Raw genomic sequence first — 24,235 nt, 5'->3', positions numbered from 1 at the left:
ATTACATTTTTATCTACCATAAAATTATATCATAATTAACCAATATAACGAGCTTGAAGTGGCGATTACAATTTCGAAGAATTGCACCCCAAAATAATTAGAGTCTTTTTCTATCTTTACAAAAATCCTCTAAACTTTAGTGCTTCATTTATCTTTTATGTCATCAAGTCGCCAATGAGCAGGTATTTTTTAATGAAATGAAACCGACTCTGTTTTTGATTGATTGAAAACTAGTTACCTGGTAAAATCAACTTTCGAGTTCATTTAGAGCTTGCATCAATACATAAATTCTATTTGCAGAGAACATCTGTTATCATATGCTGAAAAACAAGATCTTTAAAATAACGGAAAACTAACCTTTAAAAGTATTGAATTTTATTCTTTCATTGTTATTGTCATAACAGATGGTTTCCTTTGTATCAAGGAACTTTTTTTATTAAATTCCAACTTTGGTTACATGGAATAAAATATCACCTGATTTTACAAGTTTCAATTTCTACTTCGGCGCCAACTTGTCGCTTTTATCGTTGCTGTTCACGAGTGTAGGGAGTGGCACTCATTATTGTCATAACAGAAAGCTTCCTTTGTATCAAGGAACTTTGTATTAAATTCCGACTTTAGTTACATGAGGCTATATCACCTGATTTTACCAGTTTCATTTTCTACTCCAACTTGTCGCTTTTTTTAATGCTGTTCACGAGTGGAGGGAGTGGCACTCGTTATTGTCATAACAGAAAGCTTCCCTTGTATCAAGGAACTTTGTATTAAATTCCGACTTTGGTTACATGGACAAAAATAAAATAAAGGCGAGGCTGCATCACCTGAGGTTCCCAGTTTCATTTTCTACTCCAACTTGTTGCTTTTTACAATGCTGTTGACGAGTGGAGGGAGTGGCACTCATTATTGTCATAACAGAAAGCTTCTTCGGTATCAAGAAACTTTGTTACTTAAGTTACTTAAGTGAGGCTGTATCACAGTGGCGTAGCCAGGCTCATACCCCCCCCGGATGCTGGCTGTCCTGATATTTATGATTTTAGGCCTTTTTTGTACTTTTTAGCCCATTTTTTACCATTTTTGTGTCAACGTTTGCCCCCTTTGCTTCCCCCACACTTTGCTCACCCTCTTAAAAAGTTCTGACTACGCCACTGCTGTATCACCTGATTTTACAAGTTTCATTTTCACTCCAACTTTTTTCATTTCTCTTCACGAGTGGAGGGAATGGCACTCATTATTGTCATAACAAAAATCTTCCTCTTAACTTTGTATTAAATACCAACTTTTGTTACATGGGCATGATGAAAACAAAAGCGAAGCTGTATCACCTGATTTTATCACAAGTTTTCTCCTCCTCAAACGTATCGTTGCTCTTCCTTATTATTGTTTGTCCCACATAACATACAAATGTAGTGTTTCTAGATAACAAACAGCCATACAAAAACAAAAATACCAATATGCCTAACTAGACTAGACGAAAATCTCAAATGTGCTTGTATAAAATTGTTGAAGCATTTTTGAGTAAAAGTTGATCACCTAGGTAACTTTACTAATTTGGACCTGCTGAATCCAAAAAAATGCAGTGAGCAAGCATTATTTCGAGTCTATGACCCTCAAAATGGCCCCAGAAGTACAGGGGTCAAAATTTCGACACGCTCCGGATCCGATTTCACTCATCAGCACATCAAATTATCCGTCTGGTCATAAAGGATCATAAAAATATACATTTTATGCCTGTACGACCTATGGTAACGGAGTTGTGTGCCAAAAAGGATCAAAGGTCAGGGTACCTTTTTGTACAGGGTTCAAAAATTAAAGTTGCTCCGATTTTCATCAACTTTGTACCAAATTGTTTGTCTAGCTTCAGGCAGTGATAAAAAGATAGGTTTCCATCTGTGATGTATAGTTGCTTGGATAGCAATGATAAACCCCGGTGATAAACCGATTTAACAGGACAATTGCCATGCATTAGAACCTACAGACCTATTTTTTAGCCACATAACATTTTAACTATACATCACAGATAGTAAAAACCTATCGTTTTCTTACAGCCTGAAGCTAGACAAACAATTTGCTACAAGTTTCATGAAAATCGGAGCAACTTTAATTTTTGACCACTGTACACAACTTGACCTTCGACACTTTGTGACACATAACTCCGCAACCACAGGTCGTACATGCACAAAATTGTCATTTTTGTGATCCTTATGACCAGACGGATAATTTGATATGCTAATGAGTGAAATCGAGGCATGTTTAATTTTTGACCCCTGTATAACCCTAAGGGGTCATTTCTGGGATCATTTTGAGGGTCATAGACTCAAAATAATGCTTGCTCACCGCATTTTTTGGATTTAGCAGGTCCAAATTAGTAAAGATACATTACAAACAAAATGGATCATATTATTAGTTAGAATTCCCTTCATATATCCTTGATTCTATTCAATATATTGTAAAATGGTCTTATTTTGGGCATTTTTGTGCTTCGTCTATTCGTTCATTGGGCTATTCCATTTCAAAATCCACACTACACTCTGTGGAAGATTTAGCTGAAGTCTTCCACATAGGGAGTATAAATTTTGAATAGAATAGACAATTAGGTGACTTCAATTTGAAATACTCCACTTGTGGAATATATAGGTAAAGCCATATACAGGGGGAGTGTGGGTTTCAAAATGATTAACTCTGACTAATTACATTTGAAAAAACATACTCCCCCTGTGGAAGATATTTCCAAAATCTTCTATAGAGGTAGTGTGGATTTCAACTGGAATATCCCATTTAATATGTGCAACATATTTTAATACTGGCTAAATTTTTACCCACAATCCTTCACGTAGCACAGTGGAGCGGCCGTACGTGAGTATTCGAGGACTGGATGATCGATTCTACACACGATCACGGCGTATGGGAGTCCCAACCGCTTCAATTTCGTACCTTATACAGGGGCGGGGAGATAAAATTGAAAATTCCACTGTTTTTTTTTATCTTGAATTTATGGCAGGGATTTATAGAATGTCAAGGGTAACAACATTTTTGGAATCAGTTGACGGTAATTCCCTGCGCATAGGTAGGTACGATCATAACATAGACATTGGTGGCACCCTTGTGTTCAAAACCTGTGACCACAATCCGATGAACCCCTTCCCACCCATGATGAAGAAAGGTAAATGTTGTTTTGTATTCCTTGATACACATATTACCACAAACCACTTGCTCCTTTTCATGAACTATGATCTCTTTTTTTATAAAACGACTGGAAAAAATGCCCTTCTGTGTTAAAAATGTAGTCTAACATTGCAGACTGCGCATATTAACCTGTACAGCTGGTCACAACTTGTAGGCCAAGTCTGGCAACATACTTTCATCTAGAACTTCACTAATATTTGCTCGATAGACATGCTTGACCCCCTCATTTTTCAGAAAACAATTTTAATCAGATGAAAATATTCAACTTCAAAATTTTATGATCCTGCCTAGCATAGGATCTGAATATCCTCCTGTAGAGTCTGTGGAAAATGCAAAATATCGAAATGCACAATAATGTATTATGGTAAATAAATTAAAATGAATGTTTGGCATAAAAAGCACAAAATATCAATTTGGGGGCTAAATCGTCGCTGTAATTCTACAGATGCGGTCAAATTTTTTTTAATGTTATGTGGTCATATTAGATCATCATGGATATATTTTGACCATTGCTAAGATGAAATTGTGATTTTTTGGGGGTGTGGTCATTTTCCATAGACTCTGAGGTTACGATGGGTATTCTGACCCTATGTGCAGGGGGGTTACAGGCCACTGATTTCAAAACATTTCACCCCTTAGCAGTGATCTAGAGGGCCCAGATTAACGACCTGTGGTGTCAAACCTTGCATGTAGTGTATGTAGTGAGGGGTGAACGAACTCCTTAATCCCCTATGTGATCTGACTACTGACATTCTACCAACCCCCCTCCATAATTTAAAAGTAAGAAATAAAAAGGTGTGAATGATTACCCCTCCCTACTTATATATCCGCCTAGATGAGAGTTCCGCCGTATTGAGGCACATGGCGTAAGTGGTAAGAAACATCACAACTTTTCTAAACCATTGACGCGTGACCTCTACAAATAGTGTATGTTAGAAGTATAGGCAATTGCCTAGTTAACGTCACTGTGTGAAAAATAACCGGCCAATATTTAAAGTATTCTCTGAAATTCTAGAAAATATAGTTGTGTAACATGTCCTAAATATTTAGCTAATTTAGGTGTTTGGAAATATTCGCACTTTTGTGTTTTAGGAAAGATATGTAAACGACAGATAACACCAAAAAATTATTTCCAAACCGTGTTAAGCCTGCAACCGTTATGCTTCTCATTTTCAACTGAAACTATAAATACCAGCTAATTGCTCATTGCACAGGTAAAACAGAAACATGTGTAGTGTGGATTTAACCAGAGAATATCTGATTTAATCAGTTGAGCTGTTTTTAATGAGTGTTATCTTGGTTTAATAGCTTTTAATGGGGTTTAAGTCCTGCAAAGGTCGTGGTGAATTCTACTGTAGACGTGACTGCATCATGGTACCTGTACCACAAAAATATACTGCGAAGGTCGACGCAAACATCATCTTCCTTTATAGCCAGTATATTTTTAGCTGAAAAAGTGACGTTATTCTGAAAACTTAACTTTGTTTTATGTTGAAAGAGTGCATAAACTTAAATCAAAGAGTACTGTTACACGTAGGTTCTTGTTTTAGGTTATCTTTAATCAACACTGTACTTTTCAAACACTTGTCACTTTCTGGTCTTGTTCCTTCCTCTCCCACACATTTTAATGTTCGTACTTTTCTTTTACCGTCGTTCTTTCTATCTTATAATTTAAAATACGATTTAAAATATGATATGATTCACACTCGCCATATAAGCGTTAGGAGAAGATGCACGCGGCTTTAAAGAGGGTACTACACCCCCTGATAAATTGTGTGATTAATTTTGCATTTTCTCAAAAAATAACTACACACTAGTAACAAAAGTTATGTATATTATAGCGGTAAGGAATCCAATTACTTCACTGAAATTTCATTTATTCAAGACAAGTGGTTTATTATATATGTTAAGAAATGACGCACGTTCGAGCGGTACCTCTTTTCTTATCATAAATAACGTACTGCTTGTCTTGAATCACTTAAATTCCAGTGTAGTAACTGAATTCCTTGCCCCTATAATACACATAACTTTTGTTACAAGTGTGTTATTATTTTTTGAGGAAAATGCAAAAATATTCACAAATTTATCAAGGGGTGTAGTACCACCTTAAGTATTCGATCTATGCTTTACTTTATTATTACTTTTTAAAATTTGGACATGTCCATCATAAATTACTATTGCTACTTAAAACATGCACTTTAAGGTGTGTACGACGTTCAGGTAAGAGGTAGATTGGATGCAATGATTGGATGACGTCACAATGTCCCGTCCTGATATCGATTGAGTAGACTGTGTATACTCTCAAACTTACACAAAAACTGGATAAGGACAGTTAGTCATCCACACAGCCAATCCACTCCGTCTTTTACCTTGTCAACGTCTACGCCGAATTATTAATAATGGGGAAGTATTTGGATTTGATGCTGTTTGCACACGAAAGCCCGCTTACTTCCACATTTTTCATGTGCAAAAACCCCTCTCTTGATAATAACGCAATCACGCTTCTTCTTTTGCTTCTTCTGGTCTACAATGCCTTCATGTGCTTCACCATTATTCCAAACAAAGTTGCCTTCCACATCCTGATCATTGAGATCAATCCACGCTGTAACGAACTTGTTTTTACCCTTAACCCCACCGCTAACTGTTGCAATGTAATCACCAAGGAACCTATGCTCATCGCCATCTCGGACAAGATGACTAACAAGATCTGCGCCGAGACTTGCGCATTCACGTTTAGCGGTTGCCCAGTTGACCTTTTTTCCGTTATACAAATAACACGCGCCATTGTAAGAAGTCCATATTTCCGGACACGTCACATCACATTCTACATCTAAAAAGAGAGACAATAAACAGAGGAAATGTGCGTCAGAAATAATATGGTATTCCCGGGAATACCGGGAAGGTGCTGTCAATTTCGGAAGGGATATGAATGTGCGGCTACCTTTAGAAAACACTTGGGGTAAGATATTTAATGCTTTGTGTGATACCCATAGGCTTCAACATAAAAAGCCCAAGGTTTGGAATATCAAGAGATATCTTAAGAACCATTGAACCAATACTTGGCTTGTTCATACTCATTTTCATGCATTTTTCATGCTGATTCCAAATATGGTCATAATAATGTGCAATTTTTGAATTTTTAAGACACATTTTGAAACTTGTCGTTTGTATAATAGAATAAGCCCATTATCCTCATGATATGTCATAGACATGTTAGAAGGGCCCATATTCCCCGGTAATCTTATGTCAAACTCTCCGACAGTTTCATGTCGTTTATAGAAGAAACCCACAAAACAGGTTAGGCCCGGCGCCCCCTTTCCCTCTGGTAGTCTCATGTAAATGACAATGAGAGCTCCCAAACTCTACGGTAGTCTCATTTAGTTTGTAGAAGAAGACAAAATCTTTGCTAGGGAAGGTAAAATGACCTCACATGACACCGGCAGTCTCATGTTTATGTCTGATTTCGTAAGACTCCCCCGATACCTGCTGTTTGATCTTTGCTTCTCCAAGGGAGTTTTCCCAAACCAATGGAAGGACTGCATACCTATTCACAAAAGAGATTCGAAGTCTAATCCATCTCTCTACTCTGCATCATCAACAAGGTCATGGAGGTTATTGTACAGAATCAACTTCTGAAATATCTCCTTGGAAACCAACTGATATCAGACAGACTGTTTGAATTTAGGCCACACCCCAGCACAGGTGCCATCCTCACCATTCTGACCCAAGAGTGGTCCAACTCTCTGGATAGAGTGTACACTAACGAAGTGCGCCTGATTGCCCTGGACATCAAAGGAGCATTTGACAAGGACTGACATAACGACCTTTGCTTGAAACTCATGGCAAAAGGAGTATCCGGCAAGCTGCTCACCTGGATTAGGAGCTACCTGACAGATCGTTCCATCAAAGTTGTCTTATCTGGCCAGTCAGGTACTTCCTCCATCAATGCATCAGTTCCCCAGGGGTCAATATTGGACCCACTTTTGTTCTCTGTCTTCATTCATGACCTGGGTGATGAATGTGAAAACCAACTCTACCTCTACACGTACGCAGAGGATTGCACCTTGCTTGTGAAATTAAATCTAGAGACAACCCTGAAGCCGTTACTGCCCGATCCTGCCAGTAGATATGGTTCTGTGGGAGCATGTCAAGGCATGGACAAGCTGGAGCGGGTAGCTCTTCTGACTACAAATGGCTTTGGTAGCAGTTCCTTCAGATCTGATGGGCACAAGCTGGTGTGCATTTTGTAGAGGACTGTTGCTGCAGCCACTTGACGTAATTGATGGACAGATGTGATGTTCAGCTCTGTACTTGATTCCGAAGGGCCTTCCTCTGGATAGAGTCTAGTAATCCTAGAGTGGTGACGCTGGCGCTCATCCAAGACAGTGAGATGTATTCCATCATATTCCTGTAAACGGTTGCTCTGCTTCTGACATCAAGTTTATTTGCAACTCTCTTTAGAGAATGTGCTTTATCCAGGTCAGCTTGCTTCTCAGCCGGTTTGGTGGTACCAAACAGAACATCTAGCTTAGTTGGGTTCCTCTTTCTTGATATTGTCATTGCGTTACATATTGATGGCTCGAAGGTCATCTTCCATATGTCTGCCCAGATCTTCATTTTCTCCAAGTCCCTTTATCCACACTGCAGTTCACGTTTGATATAGCCAACCAGATGGAAGTAGTTGGAGACATATCTGACAACGACGCACCATCCTTCAAGAACAGAGTGCATAAGCATCTTATTTCACGCGTCTGATGCTTTACTGTACACCTTCACTCTTGTTGTTTCTAAGCTGCTGTGTACCACTGATTGGCCGGCCCATGTCACATGCATGAGGGGTGACGCACGTCAAGAACTTGGGCACTATAAGAAACAACCATGGGCTATTGTTTATTTTAGCATTTTATAAAAAATAAAAAATAAAAACCTTCAAGATATATATAATGGACATAATTTATTAGAAAGCCCACTATCCTCCGGTAGTCTCATGCTAATGATAATGAGAACTCTCAAACTCTCCGGTAGTCTCATTTATTTTGTAGCAGAAAAATATCTTTGTAGGCATGGTAAAAACATCCCATATGACACCAGCAGTTTTATGTTAATGTCTGATTTCGTTTGAAAACACGCCCCTCCCCCACCCCCAAACCACACAATATGTCATAGTCCGGCTGCCAAACACAATTTTGCCACAGAAGCTTCTTTTGATGTCCGTGGTTTTGTTTTTGATGGATATAGCTTCTCACGACAACCAACTTCAAAAATACGTTTACTGGACCTCTGTCAGCATTGAGCATTTTGAGATATGGCGGGTAAAAGTTTACACAGAGGTCAAAATTCAAACTGCTCAAATGCTGTTGAAAAGGTCTCCAAATTATTCCTCGTACGCGTTAAATCCGTGCATCAATTGCACGCCGTGGTGCAATGTATTGCTCGTGCTTAAGGGGGTACTACACCCCTCGATAAATTTGTGGATATTTTTGCATTTTTCTCAAAAACTAATAACACAGTGGTAACAAAAGTTATGTATATTATAGGGGCAAGGAATCAAATTACTACACTGAAATTTCAGTGACCCAAGACAAGCGGTTTGTTATTTATGAACAGAAATAAGGTACCGCTAGGATGTACCTCGTTTCGTATCATAAATACTGAACCGCTTGTCTTGAGTCACTGAAATTTCAGTGTAGTAATTGGATTCCTTGCCCCTATAATATACATAACTTTTGTTACCAGTGTGCAATTATTTTTTGAGAAAAATGCAAAAATAGTCACCAATTTACCACATGGGTGTAGTACCCCCTTAATAGACCCCTAGCTGGGTCGTAAATATATACGTATTGTAAAATTAATTGGTAAATTCTAAGGGTAGATACTTTTTGTGATGTCTTCACATACCTTCACAATGTTCATAGGATGGGCAGCATTTTCCATCGATGTATTCTGGTTCACAATTTTCACGAAATGCACAGTCCATAACAGCACAGATACGCTCACCACTAGAGCACACGCAATTCACTTCACATGGATTGGACGATGGCAGAGATTCGCCTTCTATACATCCACCGGTAACATCTGTAATTTAAAGCAAAATAATTGAATATTGATCATAGTGCCGTAAGCCATGATACAATTGCATCGAGTGCACGTCGTATTATCCATACATTAATTACACGCCGTGGTGCGATGTATTGCCTGTGCTTAGATAGATACGTGTCAAATTGATTGGTAAATTCTAAGAGTAGCTACTTTTTTGATGTCTTCACATACCTTCACAATGATCATAGGATGGGCAGCATTCTCCATCGATGTATTCTGGTTCACAATTTTCGGGAGGAGCTAAACAGGACATAAGAGCACAGACACGCTCACCATTAGAGCACACGCACCCCGTTTCACACGGCTCAGAAGGTGGCAAAGATCCGCCTTCGTTTATAGGGTTGCCGTCTGCATCTTTACATTCACTAGTAACGGCTGTAATTTAAAGCAAACAGAGGTTTTAAAACTTTAGTGCACAGTATTTTCTGAAAAATAATATTATGTCAGTTGTGGAAGGATTTGGAAACATATTTCACATCCACAGCAGAAATCACGCGTATTTACGCATTCGCACAAATTCCGTACCCCATTCAAATGCAAAGAGAAAAGACCAACTCATACAAAATCTTTGAAACGTAATATGATGATTTGATATAGAAAACGCGATATTTTCATCTGCTAGTGATAGACGACGAAAATAAATCCTTCTTATTATGAGAAATAATTCAGTCCGCATCGTCCTAGCGGAAAATTTATGGTCAACAATTTAGTAAAAATTGAGAAAACTTTGTTTAAATAAAAACAAATACCCTCTGGGCAATATATACCCCATCAGATTAAAATATTCACAACGAATACAAATACCTAGCTTAATTCACTTAACTTTATTTTACCTACCGGGATTCAAACCAGGAACCTGAAGCATATAAGTTGAGCTAATGAGGTTTATACATTTGATCAGGTGCTTTAAGTTAATAGAAGCAATATGTTGATGACTAAACCTGAAGTGCATCTTTTTTACGGATATTGATCAAATTTACTGTAAATAATGATAACATTTACTATAAATGTTGATTTTTTTCTTTAAAGAGTAATTTAAAAATCAAAATTGTAGTAATGATTGAATTCAAAAGTAGTATTGTTATTATTATAATTATACTAGCGGGTCCCCACTAGCTGAGTAAACAGGAGCGATCACTAAAACGGGAAGAATTACTGAACAGGTGACCTAAGACTATGGCTATTTATATTTTACAGTTTTCCACTTTTCAACTTTTTTTTTTTTTCAATTTTGACCAAAATTGTGGATATTAAAAAAAAAAAAAAAACATTAAAAAATTAAAAAACAGGGTCTAGTTTTGTGTCTTTAATGTAATTTTCGTCAATTTGGATATTTAGGGTAAATTATTGGAATGGAAAATCAATTTTGGGGCTTTTCTCAAAAACTGCTCGTTTTTGCAGAAATCGTCCGTGCTAGTTGGATTACTGACATCATTTCCTTTCTGAAAATACTTTTATGTACTTATCGATCATCATTAAACAATGTCTAAAATTTCCCACTTTGAGTGATCCTGCCTGCCCCCTTAATGTGTGGTTTTGCGAATGGTAACTTTATGATATTAATATGGATATTGCTTAGAGTAAGTCGAGAGAAATATTCTCATATGGAAAGGTTTCTATACAAAAACGATTCTCTTATAAACCATCATGCGCACCGTTTCCACCTCGATACACCTGAGCACACAATTTCGTTCACGAGCTCTCAAGCAAGCAGTGATTGTCTCCACTACAGTCGTTATCTCAAGGACAATATTGTTCAAGGTTGCGCCGCAGGCTTACAAAGAAACAATAGCAATCAAGCTTAAACTTTAAATTAGCACCCGATAGAGGGCAGGGCCTGAAGAATGAGGGAAATTATGGGGTAAATATTTAACGGAATAAACTGCATAATCATATTATTTACATTTATTCCGTTAAAAATCTTATTTTAACTTATCAAATTACTAGTTTTTATATTCTATGGTGTCAAATTTTTATTCACAACGTTGTAAATACGCATTAAATACGATTAATAACAACAGAGGGCGCTTTTTCTTTAATATGTGATCCTGTCTTCTGGAGTACAAGAGTATACTCTCACATGATACTTAATATGTGATCCTAATACAGTATCTCATATTAGTTTTCGTGTTCTCCTACCCACTATGGGTGGTTTATATAGCAAGACGAATGTGGTAAACCAAGGCGATGGTTGGCATTGAAATTAAATGGAGCACCCAAAGTATTATTGCCCTTGGTCTTTTATAAGGAAAAGAAACATTATTTGTTGTTATTTTACTTTTACTTTTACTTTAAAGATGTTTATTCTCAATCAAAAACATACAAATTTGTAGGCGGGTTTTTTCAAATGTCAAAATAAAATGCGCGTAAATTGAAGTGGAGTGAATTATAAAATATCCAGTAATTTGGACATATTGGGATTAAAAAACTGGAGTTGGAGTCGAGTGAGGTATGAAGGACTTAAAGTAATGTTAGAAAGTTTGTTTGAACAGAAAAAAGATATTAAAATAACGCAAAAATCAACCTTTTAAGTTGATGTCCGTTTCAGAGCCAATACCTTTACCGTGCATTGTGTACTCTCATTCAAAATACATGGTATCTCGTGGACAAATAACGAAATTGTGTATCGCAGCAAAAGGACTTATAAAAATTAAACGGTACTCGCGATTCACTTCATATTTTCAAAGAAGGTGACTTTTGAGTGTGGCATTTATAAAAATGTTCAATAATGGGAAAGTTTGACTTGGTTCTTGCATAAATATCGATTATTTGCTCTATTGCACTTTTTTTGACTCACCCTGTAGTTACAGCTGTATCAAAAAATGAAATAATGGTGTTTATGATGCAATACGTTAAGGCCAAAAAAATTAAATTGTTTGCTTGTCCGTAGATCACTTTTAGAAGTTGGGGCTGTCGGTCGGGATTTTTTTCTTAAATCTTTTTTTTTTTTCAAGTACCAAAAGTATAATGTAAAGTACTTGTTTGTATGTAAAACACTCACTGACCACAGAATTTCCATCAAAGGCAAATACAAGGTAACTTTTATTTTATTTGGCATGTATACCAGTACAACGTCAACTTAGCTCACTTCCGGTATTTTTTACCGGTTGACCTCACAAAATGGAATACGCGAGTCATTTCTCGCTTAATTCCCGTATTGAGCCCATAGATAAAATTTGAAACATGAGTATAAACCTAACAATAACTTATAAAAGTTGAATTATTGCGGAAAACATTAATGTTAATGGTGCGCGAATAGCTTAAAAACTGAGAAAAAATGTATGTCACGATCACTAAAATGGTTATATCTACAACTGTGCGCAAACGCGGGCAAACGCTTTTCTGTAACTTTTCTAACTTCAGCTTGTACTAAATTTTCGAAAATTATTGCTGTAATCATGGTATAATCGAGTCGTAGTCTGAAAAGTTGCTTTCAAAGAGGCTTCGTGTCGTAATCATGCGTGATCATTGGTGACCAGTGCAGTGTCATGTCACCAGGAAAATTAGCTAATATTAGCAGCCGGCCCTGTCCATGTATCGAATAATAATCATCTAGTGATGTTTATCTATTAATGCAAAACACTGCTTTGTCTTGCAAAATATTGAAGTCAATATAAAAAGCAAAAATTATATCACCTCATTACACGGAAGTGAAATCAGTTTTAAAAGGATTGTTATTGTGTGAGACTCTGAATAAGAAACAGGGTTGCAAAAAAGCACCAATATTTTGTAGCAGGCTGTTGTGGTGAAGTGGTTGACACTTTTGCCTTTAGTGCCAGAGGTTGAAGGTTCGAACCCCTACCGTTTTGGTTTGGAATCTTTTTTCGCTCTTGTTTTGTTAATGGGTTGAGGGTGGGTGGGTGTCATTTATAATTATTTTGCAATATCAATGCAATACATTTTTTAACACTGTCTTCCCTTCAATTTTTACTATGCTTTTATCAAATCATGAGATTCAGCCATAAATGCACGAATGATTTTTCCTTTCAAATCTGATTTTATGGCATATTTGTCATTTCTTGGAATCAGCCAAATTTGAGAGCCTCTTTGATGTCTTATTAAGACATTAAATTCCCGGTAGAACAGCTGCAGTGGTCAACATAATTGGTGTTTTCTTTTTCTTTCATTTTATCTGCTTCAAATGACCAGAAAAACTTCATGGCAGATATTTTCATAATTTTTGGCAAAAAATAACAAAATTGAAATACTAAGGCTTTAACGAAATTATAAAACCTAGGATTAAGAAAAATAACAAATAAAACCGAGTTAAAATAAAATCAAAAGTAAAATAGAATAGTGTAGTCATGATCTCAATTCCGTGACCATTCTGACTAGTAAGGTTTGACGATTGATTTGACTTCTATGGACTATTTAGAAAAAAATTAGCCCCCATGTCCCTCGCGAAAATCCCGGCATTTTTCGATAGAGGCCAAAATACAAAATGGCCGCCGCCACCATTTTGAAAAATTAAGTTTTGAACCAGAGCACCTATAATCATGTAGAAAGACACTTTTTCGGGTGTGTCGAGCACAAGGATTCCGATTCTGACATTAGTTTGACATTACGGCATCATTTTCACCCAGAAATCCAAGATGGTGGCCGGCCCCATCTTGAAAAATCGACCACAAGGATTTCAAATCTGACATTACTTTAACATTACGACCTCATTTTTACCCAGAAATCCAAGATGGCGGCCGCCGGCGCAATCTTGAAAAAATAAGTTTTGAACCAGAGTACCTAAAATCGACCTCAAGAAATGCAAATCTGACATTAATTGGACGTTATAACATAATTTTTGCCCAGAAACGTTTATTTATCATGTTTATAAGGAAAACAATCAGCCGTATAATATAAACGGGAGCGATCACTATAACGGGAAGAATTACTGAACAGGTGACCTAAGACTGTGGCGATTTATATCATACAGTTTTTCTACTTTTCAAAATGAATCAAAATTTAACTTTTTTTTTCAATTTTGACCAAAATTGTGGATATTTTAAGGTATTTTAAAACAAATTTGAGACAACCTGGTATAGTTTTGTGTCTTTAGAACGCACATATGCAATTTGGCATGGCAAATCAATTTTAGCGCTTTTCACATAAACTGGTCGTTTTGCAGAAATCTTCCGTGCTAGTTGGATTCCTGGCATCATTTCCTTTCTGAAAATACTTTTATGTAGTTATCGATCATCATTACTTTTAAAGATACAATACCAAAACAATGTCTAACATTTCGCACTTTGAGTGATCCTGCCTGCCCCCTTAATGTCATACTGCAGTTACTGTTCATTTTCCTATACACAATACACAGTGTTCTCACCATTGATGTGTGGCCTCTACAAACAGTGTATGTTAGAAAAATAACCGGACAATATTGTTTGTACTCTCTGAAATTCTAGAAAATAGAACTTTGTATAAACATGTCCTAAATTTTTAGCTAATTTAGATATTGGGAAATTTTGAGTGACTATCACTCACTTGTTGACCGCTGTGTAAGCTAAATACTGAGTAGGTGGGGCATCTGCAAATGTTCGTACTTCCCTGATATGTAAATGACAGATAACAGCAAAAACAGCTCCCATATCTGTCCATAACTTTGGTAAGTGCAGCGAGTCAGGGGATTTCAAGTGGGTGATTATTGATTGGCAAGTGCCATATTTGGGCATAAGTGCAGTCCACCATTCAATGTGGAGGATAGACTAGACTTTATCGATTGATTTTGCTGGAGTAATTTCCTGTTAACCAGGTTTAAGTAAGGCAAAGGTCGAATCATGTTTGCTGTGCAGTATAACTGCACTATGTATGGTTTTGCAACTGGTAAGTTTATGGTATTAATATGGATCTTGCTTAGTGTAAGTCGAGAAAAATATTCTTATCATGTTGGTGTATGCTTACAAATACCAAGGCTTGGATGGGTACTAATTACGATGGGACACCCTGCTTGGTCCACCCAAGCTATTTGAACATCCTTAGACGTGGATCACCAAATACACTATTGGATACCTAAGTGGAAGAAGGGCTCAACTCCACCATTTCACAATAATGACATGAATGAGTAAGATCCAGCATTTTATCGCGAGGAGAAAGTTCTTCCTTTGGTGTGAAAGTAGGGCTCAAATCCACTTTCTAAATATTCCAGTACACTCGATCATGGTTTTCATGGAAGAAAGGCCCAACTCCATGAAGTAGGGCCTTATTGAGAATAATGAGAAGGAGTTAAGCCCTTCTTCCTTCTAGGTATTCATTGCATGCCTGGATGTCACATGTTTATATTATGCGCCATTCCAAAAGCATGCAGAAAACATCAATAACCATATCGTATTTTTTCAAACGTCTGACAATTCAAGTACTCTTACCTTGCGTGCTGCAAAATTCCCATTGAGTGTTGCTACTACCCCAACCAGATGCTATACCAACATATTTCACATCCTCGGGTTTCACATCCTCTGAACAATACGGCGTGGATATAAATGCAGGTTGCCCAACTCGACCAACTAGTAGTAGATTAGTGCCGGGAACAAATTCAACGAAAAATTCTCTTGCCTCGGTTGTACTCAACACATTGGGAGTGTCGAATCTGGTCCATTGCTGGTGTGAATTACACAATACTGCCGATCCTTGATTGTTCCATCCACCAATAACTTAAGACAAAAATAACAATAACAATAATAATCCATAACATTTACAATGTGCAGAATAGAAAGGTTTCTAAACGGAACCCACTAGTAGTGGTTACGCCACTGGCAACGATCCGTTATATTTGCCGCAAGTAAATTGAACGTTGAGACTACAGGCTGTGACTAGACGAGAGTACAAGCAGATGACAGTTCAAACATGGCTGATAGCCTGCTACTTAAGAAGATCCTCGATTTCAGCTGTTTGAAGAAGATAAAACAATGGATTTTGTTACCAGTTCTTACAGTAAAAGCAGCAAGAAAGAAGGGACGTATAGTGAGGCTAATTCCAGTGTATGATGACCTTTTGAGTTTCCATGCAATTTTTTAACTAATCAATGAACAAAACATATATATAAATGAAGGATATAAAAAAATATAATGCTTCTTTCGAGGCTCCGCGTTAAGACTATTGGTCTTTGGTGACATAAATTCCCAGTTACGTCGGGCCAGATAGCTTTAACTACTTTTTTTCTCAAGCCAGTATACTATTGCCGCCAATTTTACCAATTCGAATACTAATTGACACGCGATGAAATATTTCACCTCATACAACCTACCTATTTTTATTACACCTTTGTCTTGTTCTGTATCATTGGGTAGACCGTCATTTGTCGGAGACAAAAGAATGTAAGCATCATTATGTCCTGTGACTTTAAAGGTAAACCTGTCAGTACCAGGAGGAAGTTGTGGAAAGGGATATTGGAAATCCGAGTTCTGTACCCTTCTGGACCCATAACTTTCGACAGTTTGTTCTAAGCACGTCTCTGCAGTTTCTGATTCTGCAATAAAATGTATATAAAATATAATATAGTATAATATAATATAGTGTAATATAATATAATATAATATAATATAATATAATATAATATAATATAATCCTAAATAATAATATAATATAATACTAATCAATGATAAAGTAAAATATAATGTCACTACTATATAAAAATTAAAATTAATAAAACTTACACATTTTGAATTCAATATTTGTTAAAGTTAATGTGCTTATATGTTGTATAAGGTCTATTTTTTCTACCGAAATTTATAATACATTTTACCAATGTTCATAAAAAAACTTTTTTTTCTGTGGATTGGAGGTTAGGATCCCGAATCTGTGAAGACCCGCCTATAAGACAGTGGGTAATATTAATGCCCGTGTACGTATGCAAGAAGCGTCACTACTGCTTGTTATATGTGACAGAAAAGGCATTTTAAAGTCCGGTCCCATAGCTGAAGTGGCCCCTAAACGACCTTTGACTCCAATTCTTTGTACAACATATAGACACGGGCTAGAGCCGATGCATATGTGCAAGTGCCAGTATTGTACTATGTAATTTGCGGAAGCAGCGCCATCTTCCTCTTAGGTATTCATTGCTTGCCTGGGTGTCACATGTTTATATTATGCGCCATTCCAAAAGCATGCAGAGAACATCAATAACCATACTGTATTTTTTGTTGAAGAAAAAGCCTTTTCAAACGTCTGACAATTCATGTACTCTTACCTTGCGTGCTGCAAAATTCCCATTGAGTGTTGCTACTACCCCAACCAGATGCTATACCAACATATTTCACATCCTCGGGTTTCACATCCTCTGAACAATACGGCGTGGATATAAATGCAGGTTGCCCAACTCGACCAACTAGTAGTAGATTAGTGCCGGGAACAAATTCAACGAAAAATTCTCTTGCCTCGGTTGTACTCAACACATTGGGAGTGTCGAATCTGGTCCATTGCTGGTGTGAATTGCACAATACTGCCGATCCTTGATTGTTCCATCCACCAATAACTTTAAGACAAAAATAACAACAACAATAATAGTCCATAACATTTACAATGTGCAGAATAGAAAGGTTTCTAAATTGAACCCACTGGTAGTGGTTACGCCACTGGCAACGATCCGTTATATTTGCCGCTAAATTGAACGTCGAGACTACAGGCTGTGACTAGACGAGAGTACAAGCAGATGACAGTTCAAACATGGCTGATAGCCTACTCCGGGAGCCTACTACTGAAGAAGATCCTCGATTTCAGCTGTTTGAAGAAGATAAAACAATGGATTTTGTTGCCAGTTCTTACAGTAAAAGCAGCAAGAAAGAAGGGATGTATAGTGAGGCTAATTCCAGTGTATGATGACCTTTTGAGTTCCCATGCAATTTGTTTAACTATCAATGAACAAAACATATATATAAATGAAGGATATAAAAAAATGTAATGCTTCTTTCGAGGCTCCGTGTTAAGACTATTGGTCTTTGGTGACATAAATTCCCAGTTACCTCGGGCCAGATAGCTTTAACTACTTTTTTTCTCAAGCCAGTATACTGCCGCCAATTTTAGCAATTCGATTACTAATTGACACGCGATGAAATATTTCACCTCATACAACCTACCTATTTTTATTACACCTTTGTCTTGTTCTCTATCATTGGCTAGACCGTCGTTTGTCGGAGACAAAAGAATGTAAGCATCATTATGTCCTGTGACTTTAAAGGTAATCCGTTCAGTACCAGGAGGAAGTTGTGGAAAGGGATATTGAAAATCCGAGTTCTGTACCCTTCTTGACCCATAACTTTCGACAGTTTGTTCTAAGCACGTCTCTGCAGTTTCTGTTTCTGCAATAAAATGTATATAAAATATAATATAGTATAATATAATATAGTATAATATAATATAATATAATATAATATAATATAATATAATACAATATAATATAATATAATGCAATATAATAAAATACTAAATAATAATATAATATAATACTAATCAATAATAAAATAAAATATAATGTCACTACTATATAAAAATTCAAATAAATAAAACTTACACATTTTGAATTCAATATTTGTTAAAGTTATGAGAAAAGCGCCAAAATTGATTTTCCACGCCAATTTTTTTCGGCCCACCCGGGGTCCACCATAACAACTTACCCTAAATATCCAAAATCCAAAAATTGCATATTTGCGTTCTAAAGACACAAAACTAGACCAGGTTGTCTCAAATTCGTTTTAAAATATACCTTAAAATATCCACAATTTTGGTCAAAATTTAAAAAAAAATTAATGTCTTAATAAGACATCAAAGAGGCTCTCAAATTTGGCTGATTCCAAGAAATGACAAATATGCCATAAAATCAGATTTTAAAGGAAAATCATTCGTGCATTTATGGCTGAATCTCATGATTTGATAAACGCATAGAAAAAATTGAAGGGAAGACAGTGTTAAAAAAATGTATTGCATTGATATTGAAAAATAACTATAAATGACATACACACACCCTCAACCCCATAACAAAACAAGAGAGAAAAAGATTCCAAAACAAAACGGTAGGGGTTCGAACCTTGAACCTCTGGTACTAAAGGCAAAAGTGTTAACTTCACCACAACAGCCTGCTACAAAATATTCGTGCTTTTTTGCAACCTTGTTTCTTATTCAGAGTCTCACTCAATAACAATCATTTTAAAACTGATTTCACGTCCGTATAATGAGGTGATATTACTTTTTATATTGGCTTCAATATTTTGCAAGACAAAACAGTGTTTTGCATTAATAAATAAACATCACATGATCACTAGACGATTATGAATGGGTATGGACAGGGCCGGCTGCACTGGTCACCAATGGTCAGGCATGATTTCGACACAGTTTTCAGTCCGACACGCCGTCAGTCCGAATCCGAAATACACTGCGCTAGTCCGAATTTGGAAAACACTTCTTCAGTCCGACACTGCGCTAGTCCGAAACTAAATACCATCGCGCTAGTCCAAAACTGAAAACTACAGTGCTCTCCCGAATCTGAAAAACACTGCGCTAGTCCGAATCTGAAAAACACTGCGCTAGTCCGAATATCAGACTAGCGTAGTGTTTCCACAATTCAGATTCGGACTAGCTCAGTGTTTTTCAAATTCGGACTAGCGCAATGGTTTTCAGTTTTGGACTAGTGCACTGCTTTTTAGTTGCGGACTAGCGCAGTGTCGGACTGAAGGAGTGTTTTCCAGATTCGGACTAGCGCAGTGGTTTTCAATTTCGGACTAGCGCAATGGTTTTCATTTTCGGACTCAGTGCACTGCTTTTATGAAGGCACCATGTCAACAATGCCTAGAAAAGTTGCTTTTTGCCTTGTAAAAGTACGTAATTTTTCGCCACTTCCTGCTATCAGCATGGAAGCATGTCGATTCGGCCAAACCAATTCGTCCACAGTTGACTTGGCCATATGCCAATTCCCCAAGCTAAGTCAGCCACAAAACAATTCGATATTGACCAAAAGGGATAAACGATTTAATATGTTAATGAATATATGTGACCGTCCATCACGAAACAGCTGTAAAGTCGGCTCGCGGTCAATTTTGTTTTATTTCGTGTTTAGAAAATATATCATAAGCTTTAAAATGAAAAATCATTTGACTCCAAACGATATCCAGAAGTAAAAAAAAAAGAGGGTTAAGTGCACAACGTACAAAAAAGTGACTATATCTCATTAACCGATGATCATACAGATATGCGACCACTGACTTTTTTTTCCCTTATGACCAGAGGAAAAGTTCGACATATGGCACGACTCGAGGATATTTGGTTAAAAAGATAGAGGGTTAAGTGCACAAGTGACTATATCTCATTAACCAATGATCCTACAGATATGCGACCACTGACTTTTCTGTTCCCTATGACCAGAGGAAAAATTTGACATATGGCACGACTCTCTAGGATATTTGGTTAAAAAATTAAAAAAAAAGTGACTATATCTTATTAACCAATGATCCTACAGATATGCGACCACTGACTTTTTTTTTTGTTCCTTATGACCAAGGGAAAAGTTTGACATATCTCACGACTCTGTAGGAAATGATGTACATCATCATCATCATACATCATCCTTTTATTTTCATTCAAATCAACATACAATATATATATAAAAGACACAACATTTGAATGAGGAGATGCTCAAAAGGCCCAAAGGCCTGAAGCGAGCACCCCCTTACCATGCTTACACTGCCTTAAGTTACAACATACAATTACACAAAGTTAACAAATAAAAGAAAAAAGAAAGAGGAGAAGAACATGCAAAGAAAGAACCAATATAAATATTTATAACATTTCATATAGACATTCCACAGTTCACACAAGAAATTGATAGTTGGAGTGGAGATGGGGGATGGGTGAGGTCATTAAATAATGCCTAAATATTAGATGTAATTTTTTATTAGACTTTTCTTTATTTGTAACTTAAACTGGTTTACTTATTTTGCCATCTTTATTTATTTATCAGTAATATTTCATTTCCTAGGACCGGCAGTTCACCGGAAGCCCGTGTTGTGAGGGCCACAAACTGCGGCTACGTACAGAAACACGAACGCTGACTTGTTTTGTTCTTTATGACCAGAGGAAAAGTTCGACATATCACACGACTCTTTAGGATATTTGGTTTAAAAGATAGAGGGTTATTGCACAAAGTACAACGAATTGGTTTGTGACCGAATGCAAGACATCAAATATACAGATTTGGTTATGGAGAAAATCACGAAATAGTTAAATTTGGCCAACTTTTTTTGTACATCAATATACAGGGTTCGAATTGGCATGTGGGCGATTTGGTTTGGGGCTGAATTGACGAATAGTATCGATATCGATATTGATATTTTTACAGAGCACGTGATATTTCGATATGATGATTCGAATTGTCACGTGATCGTCGAGGTGTCAGTTCTGCAGGAACTGACACAAAACATCCTGAAGAAGGCTAGAGACTGGACCTTCCTGATGGATGAGGAGCACAAGGTGATCTTAGACTAACCACAGACTATCCGATGCAAACCTTAAAATGCGTAACAAACGTTAATAATTACGAATTGACGGGTGTGTGTATCCTAGGTCGAACAGTTGCGTGACCGGGGTCTCGACATTGCCTTATGAACTCTCGCCCTCCTGATAATAACCTTTAGACACTGGCAGGAAATGACAGGAACTCACATGACAGGAACTCACATTTCCTGTCATGTGACAGGACTGACTCACATTTCATAATGACCTTTGTATGACCTTTGAACTCCAGTTGGTAACTCAATATTTATGGCTCGTGTCACATGTCAGGTTTGGATCATTGATGCTGGTTTTTCTATCAACCACGATCATTGCAATAGTTTATCTTTGTATTAACCGTTCCAGCCACATAATTTTTAAAATAAATATCAAGAGTGTTATCACAACTTACCTGGTTCAAGGTCCCAGTCCCCACAGAACTTAAAGCTGCCTTCGCTTCCCCAGCCAGTAGATATTCCGACATAATTAACGTCAATGCTGCCTGTGTTTTGGAAGCTCATGACAGATGTCTCATCACTAAATACCTCCACCAAATCGTCTCCAAATGACACACGAAACTTACGATATTCTGTGGCGCTCAAAATCGCGGGGGTATTCGGAAAGACTAGGTTTTCGCATTGTTTGCAAAGACGAATAGATGATTTCTGGTTTCCCCAACCTCCAATTACTGCAGAAACAATGAAGGAAATATATTATTGTATCCTGTCGTAAAAATAATTGGTTATTCTCTCTCAAAAAGTGAGAGGGAATAGGGATTATAACATTTTATAGATATGTCTGCATTATTGGTAGCCATCAGTTTCCAGTGAACAATGAGGGAAATATAAGTCGTTACAATAATTGATCAATCTCTCTCAAAAAAGTGATAGGGAATAGGGATTATAAACATTTTATAGATATGTCTGCATACAGGCTGTATCAAAATGATTGGTACCCATCAGTTTCCAGTGATATGGACATGACTGTCACAGCAAAATGCAACATAGGATTCTCATAATTTGTTGATTAATTAAACAGACATATAGGGCCTAACTACGGTATATATTGTGATCATTTCAAGAAGACTCTGTACTGCATTTGGAAGAAAGAGACTTTTCAATAACCATCAAAACTGACTGGTACCAATCACTTTCATACAACCTGTACTTCCTCGAAGCATGAGAACTCTATTGCTGTTGAACTCTATTTTTATACCCTAACGCAGACAAAAACCTACCAATTTCATACATGGTCTCGGCATCTCCTTCGATCGGCGACAAGGCGATATGTACATCGTTGTTAGCACGAACACTAAACGTAAAGCTCGTCGCTCCTTCAGGTACAGACCACAGGTATTGGTATTTATAGTCATTCGGTGTGTTAATGGGTTGGCAGTCTATTGCTGTTGTTGCATTGTTGTATTTTTGAATGAAATAAAGATTGATTGATATTATTCAAAGATAATCAATATGAAAAATGCGAGGGGGAATCATCATCAAAATTCATATGCATTGGTGCACAAATGTCACAGGCCTACTCCGATTTGGGGTCAACGGTGTTTCATGGGACATTTCCAGTCATTAACCAAATACAGTAAACCAAAAATTTAAGGTACCAGCTATGTTCACCTCCTGTATATCCTAAACAAAGACATATATGTCATAATTGGAACCAACAGCTAATAGCTGCATCTTTCAGCAAAAGACCTCATTCGTTGAAATTGTTCAAGAAATAAAGACACAGCGATCCCAAAACCCAAGGACGATACCAATTTAAAAGTTGCAGTTTGCTGCATTAAAAGGCCCTATTGATTTATACACAAAGTGTTCGTGGACGAGAGAACAAGTGCTGCTCTTCCATTAATTAGCTAGTGTCGTGCTTTCATTGATTAGAACACAAAAGTGCAACTTTTGATTTCGTTTCTTCATTAGGTTTTAGATCACCGTTTCTTTAATTCTCAACCAATTTCAACAAATAAGGTCTTAAATCAGAGCTAAAGAGGACAGGTATTGACTGCTTGTTTTAATTTTGACATATTTGTCTTTATTTAGGATATACAGGGGTGACCATAACTGATACCTTAATTTTTTGGCTTACTGTACGTTCAATAATTTTGGACTATATAAAACAGTGTCAAAATGTATTATTATTATAGTATACAACATTACGTTTGGGTTTTGGAAAGAACCTTCTGTTAAATCATGCATGACTCAATTACAAATCTCTACATCCCTTTCTTCTTGTCTATTGATATTTTGAATAGTGTTTATCTTTCCCTAAAGGTGGGTTTACACGATGAAATTTCCATTGCAAGGCCCATTACTTAGTGGGTGAGATTATGTGCTCACTGACCATGAAGCTGTGCAATTGATCGAAATACACGAAGCAATATGTGGCCATGCAATTCCATGAGCGTGGTCATAGATTTGGGGATATACTCAAAACATATTTAGTGGTTAAATTTTCATAATCATATCAAAATGGCACC

General features: G+C 36.9%; 1 protein-coding gene across 1 annotated transcript in view; it reads right to left on the bottom strand.

The window, feature by feature from the left end:
- Nucleotides 1-4,721: 4,721 nt before the first annotated feature.
- Nucleotides 4,722-24,235, bottom strand: part of LOC140143398 (uncharacterized) — a 39,930-nt gene continuing 20,416 nt past the window's right edge. Inside the window, exons 7-15 of the mRNA XM_072165254.1 lie at nt 22,985-23,149; nt 22,160-22,435; nt 18,345-18,566; nt 17,459-17,743; nt 16,517-16,738; nt 15,639-15,923; nt 9,454-9,657; nt 9,082-9,258; nt 4,722-6,013 (exon numbers count right to left, since the gene is read on the bottom strand). Coding sequence (XP_072021355.1) covers nt 5,577-6,013; nt 9,082-9,258; nt 9,454-9,657; nt 15,639-15,923; nt 16,517-16,738; nt 17,459-17,743; nt 18,345-18,566; nt 22,160-22,435; nt 22,985-23,149 — 2,273 coding nt within the window. The 3' untranslated portion in view covers nt 4,722-5,576. The remainder of the gene's footprint in view (nt 6,014-9,081; nt 9,259-9,453; nt 9,658-15,638; nt 15,924-16,516; nt 16,739-17,458; nt 17,744-18,344; nt 18,567-22,159; nt 22,436-22,984; nt 23,150-24,235) is intronic.

The sequence above is a fragment of the Amphiura filiformis genome, unplaced genomic scaffold (genome assembly GCF_039555335.1).
Source record: "Amphiura filiformis unplaced genomic scaffold, Afil_fr2py scaffold_21, whole genome shotgun sequence".
In the NCBI taxonomy this organism is placed as follows: Eukaryota; Metazoa; Echinodermata; class Ophiuroidea; order Amphilepidida; family Amphiuridae; genus Amphiura; species Amphiura filiformis.
The sequence above is the reverse complement of the archived record's forward strand: the minus strand, read 5'-3'. Positions and strand labels throughout refer to the sequence as shown.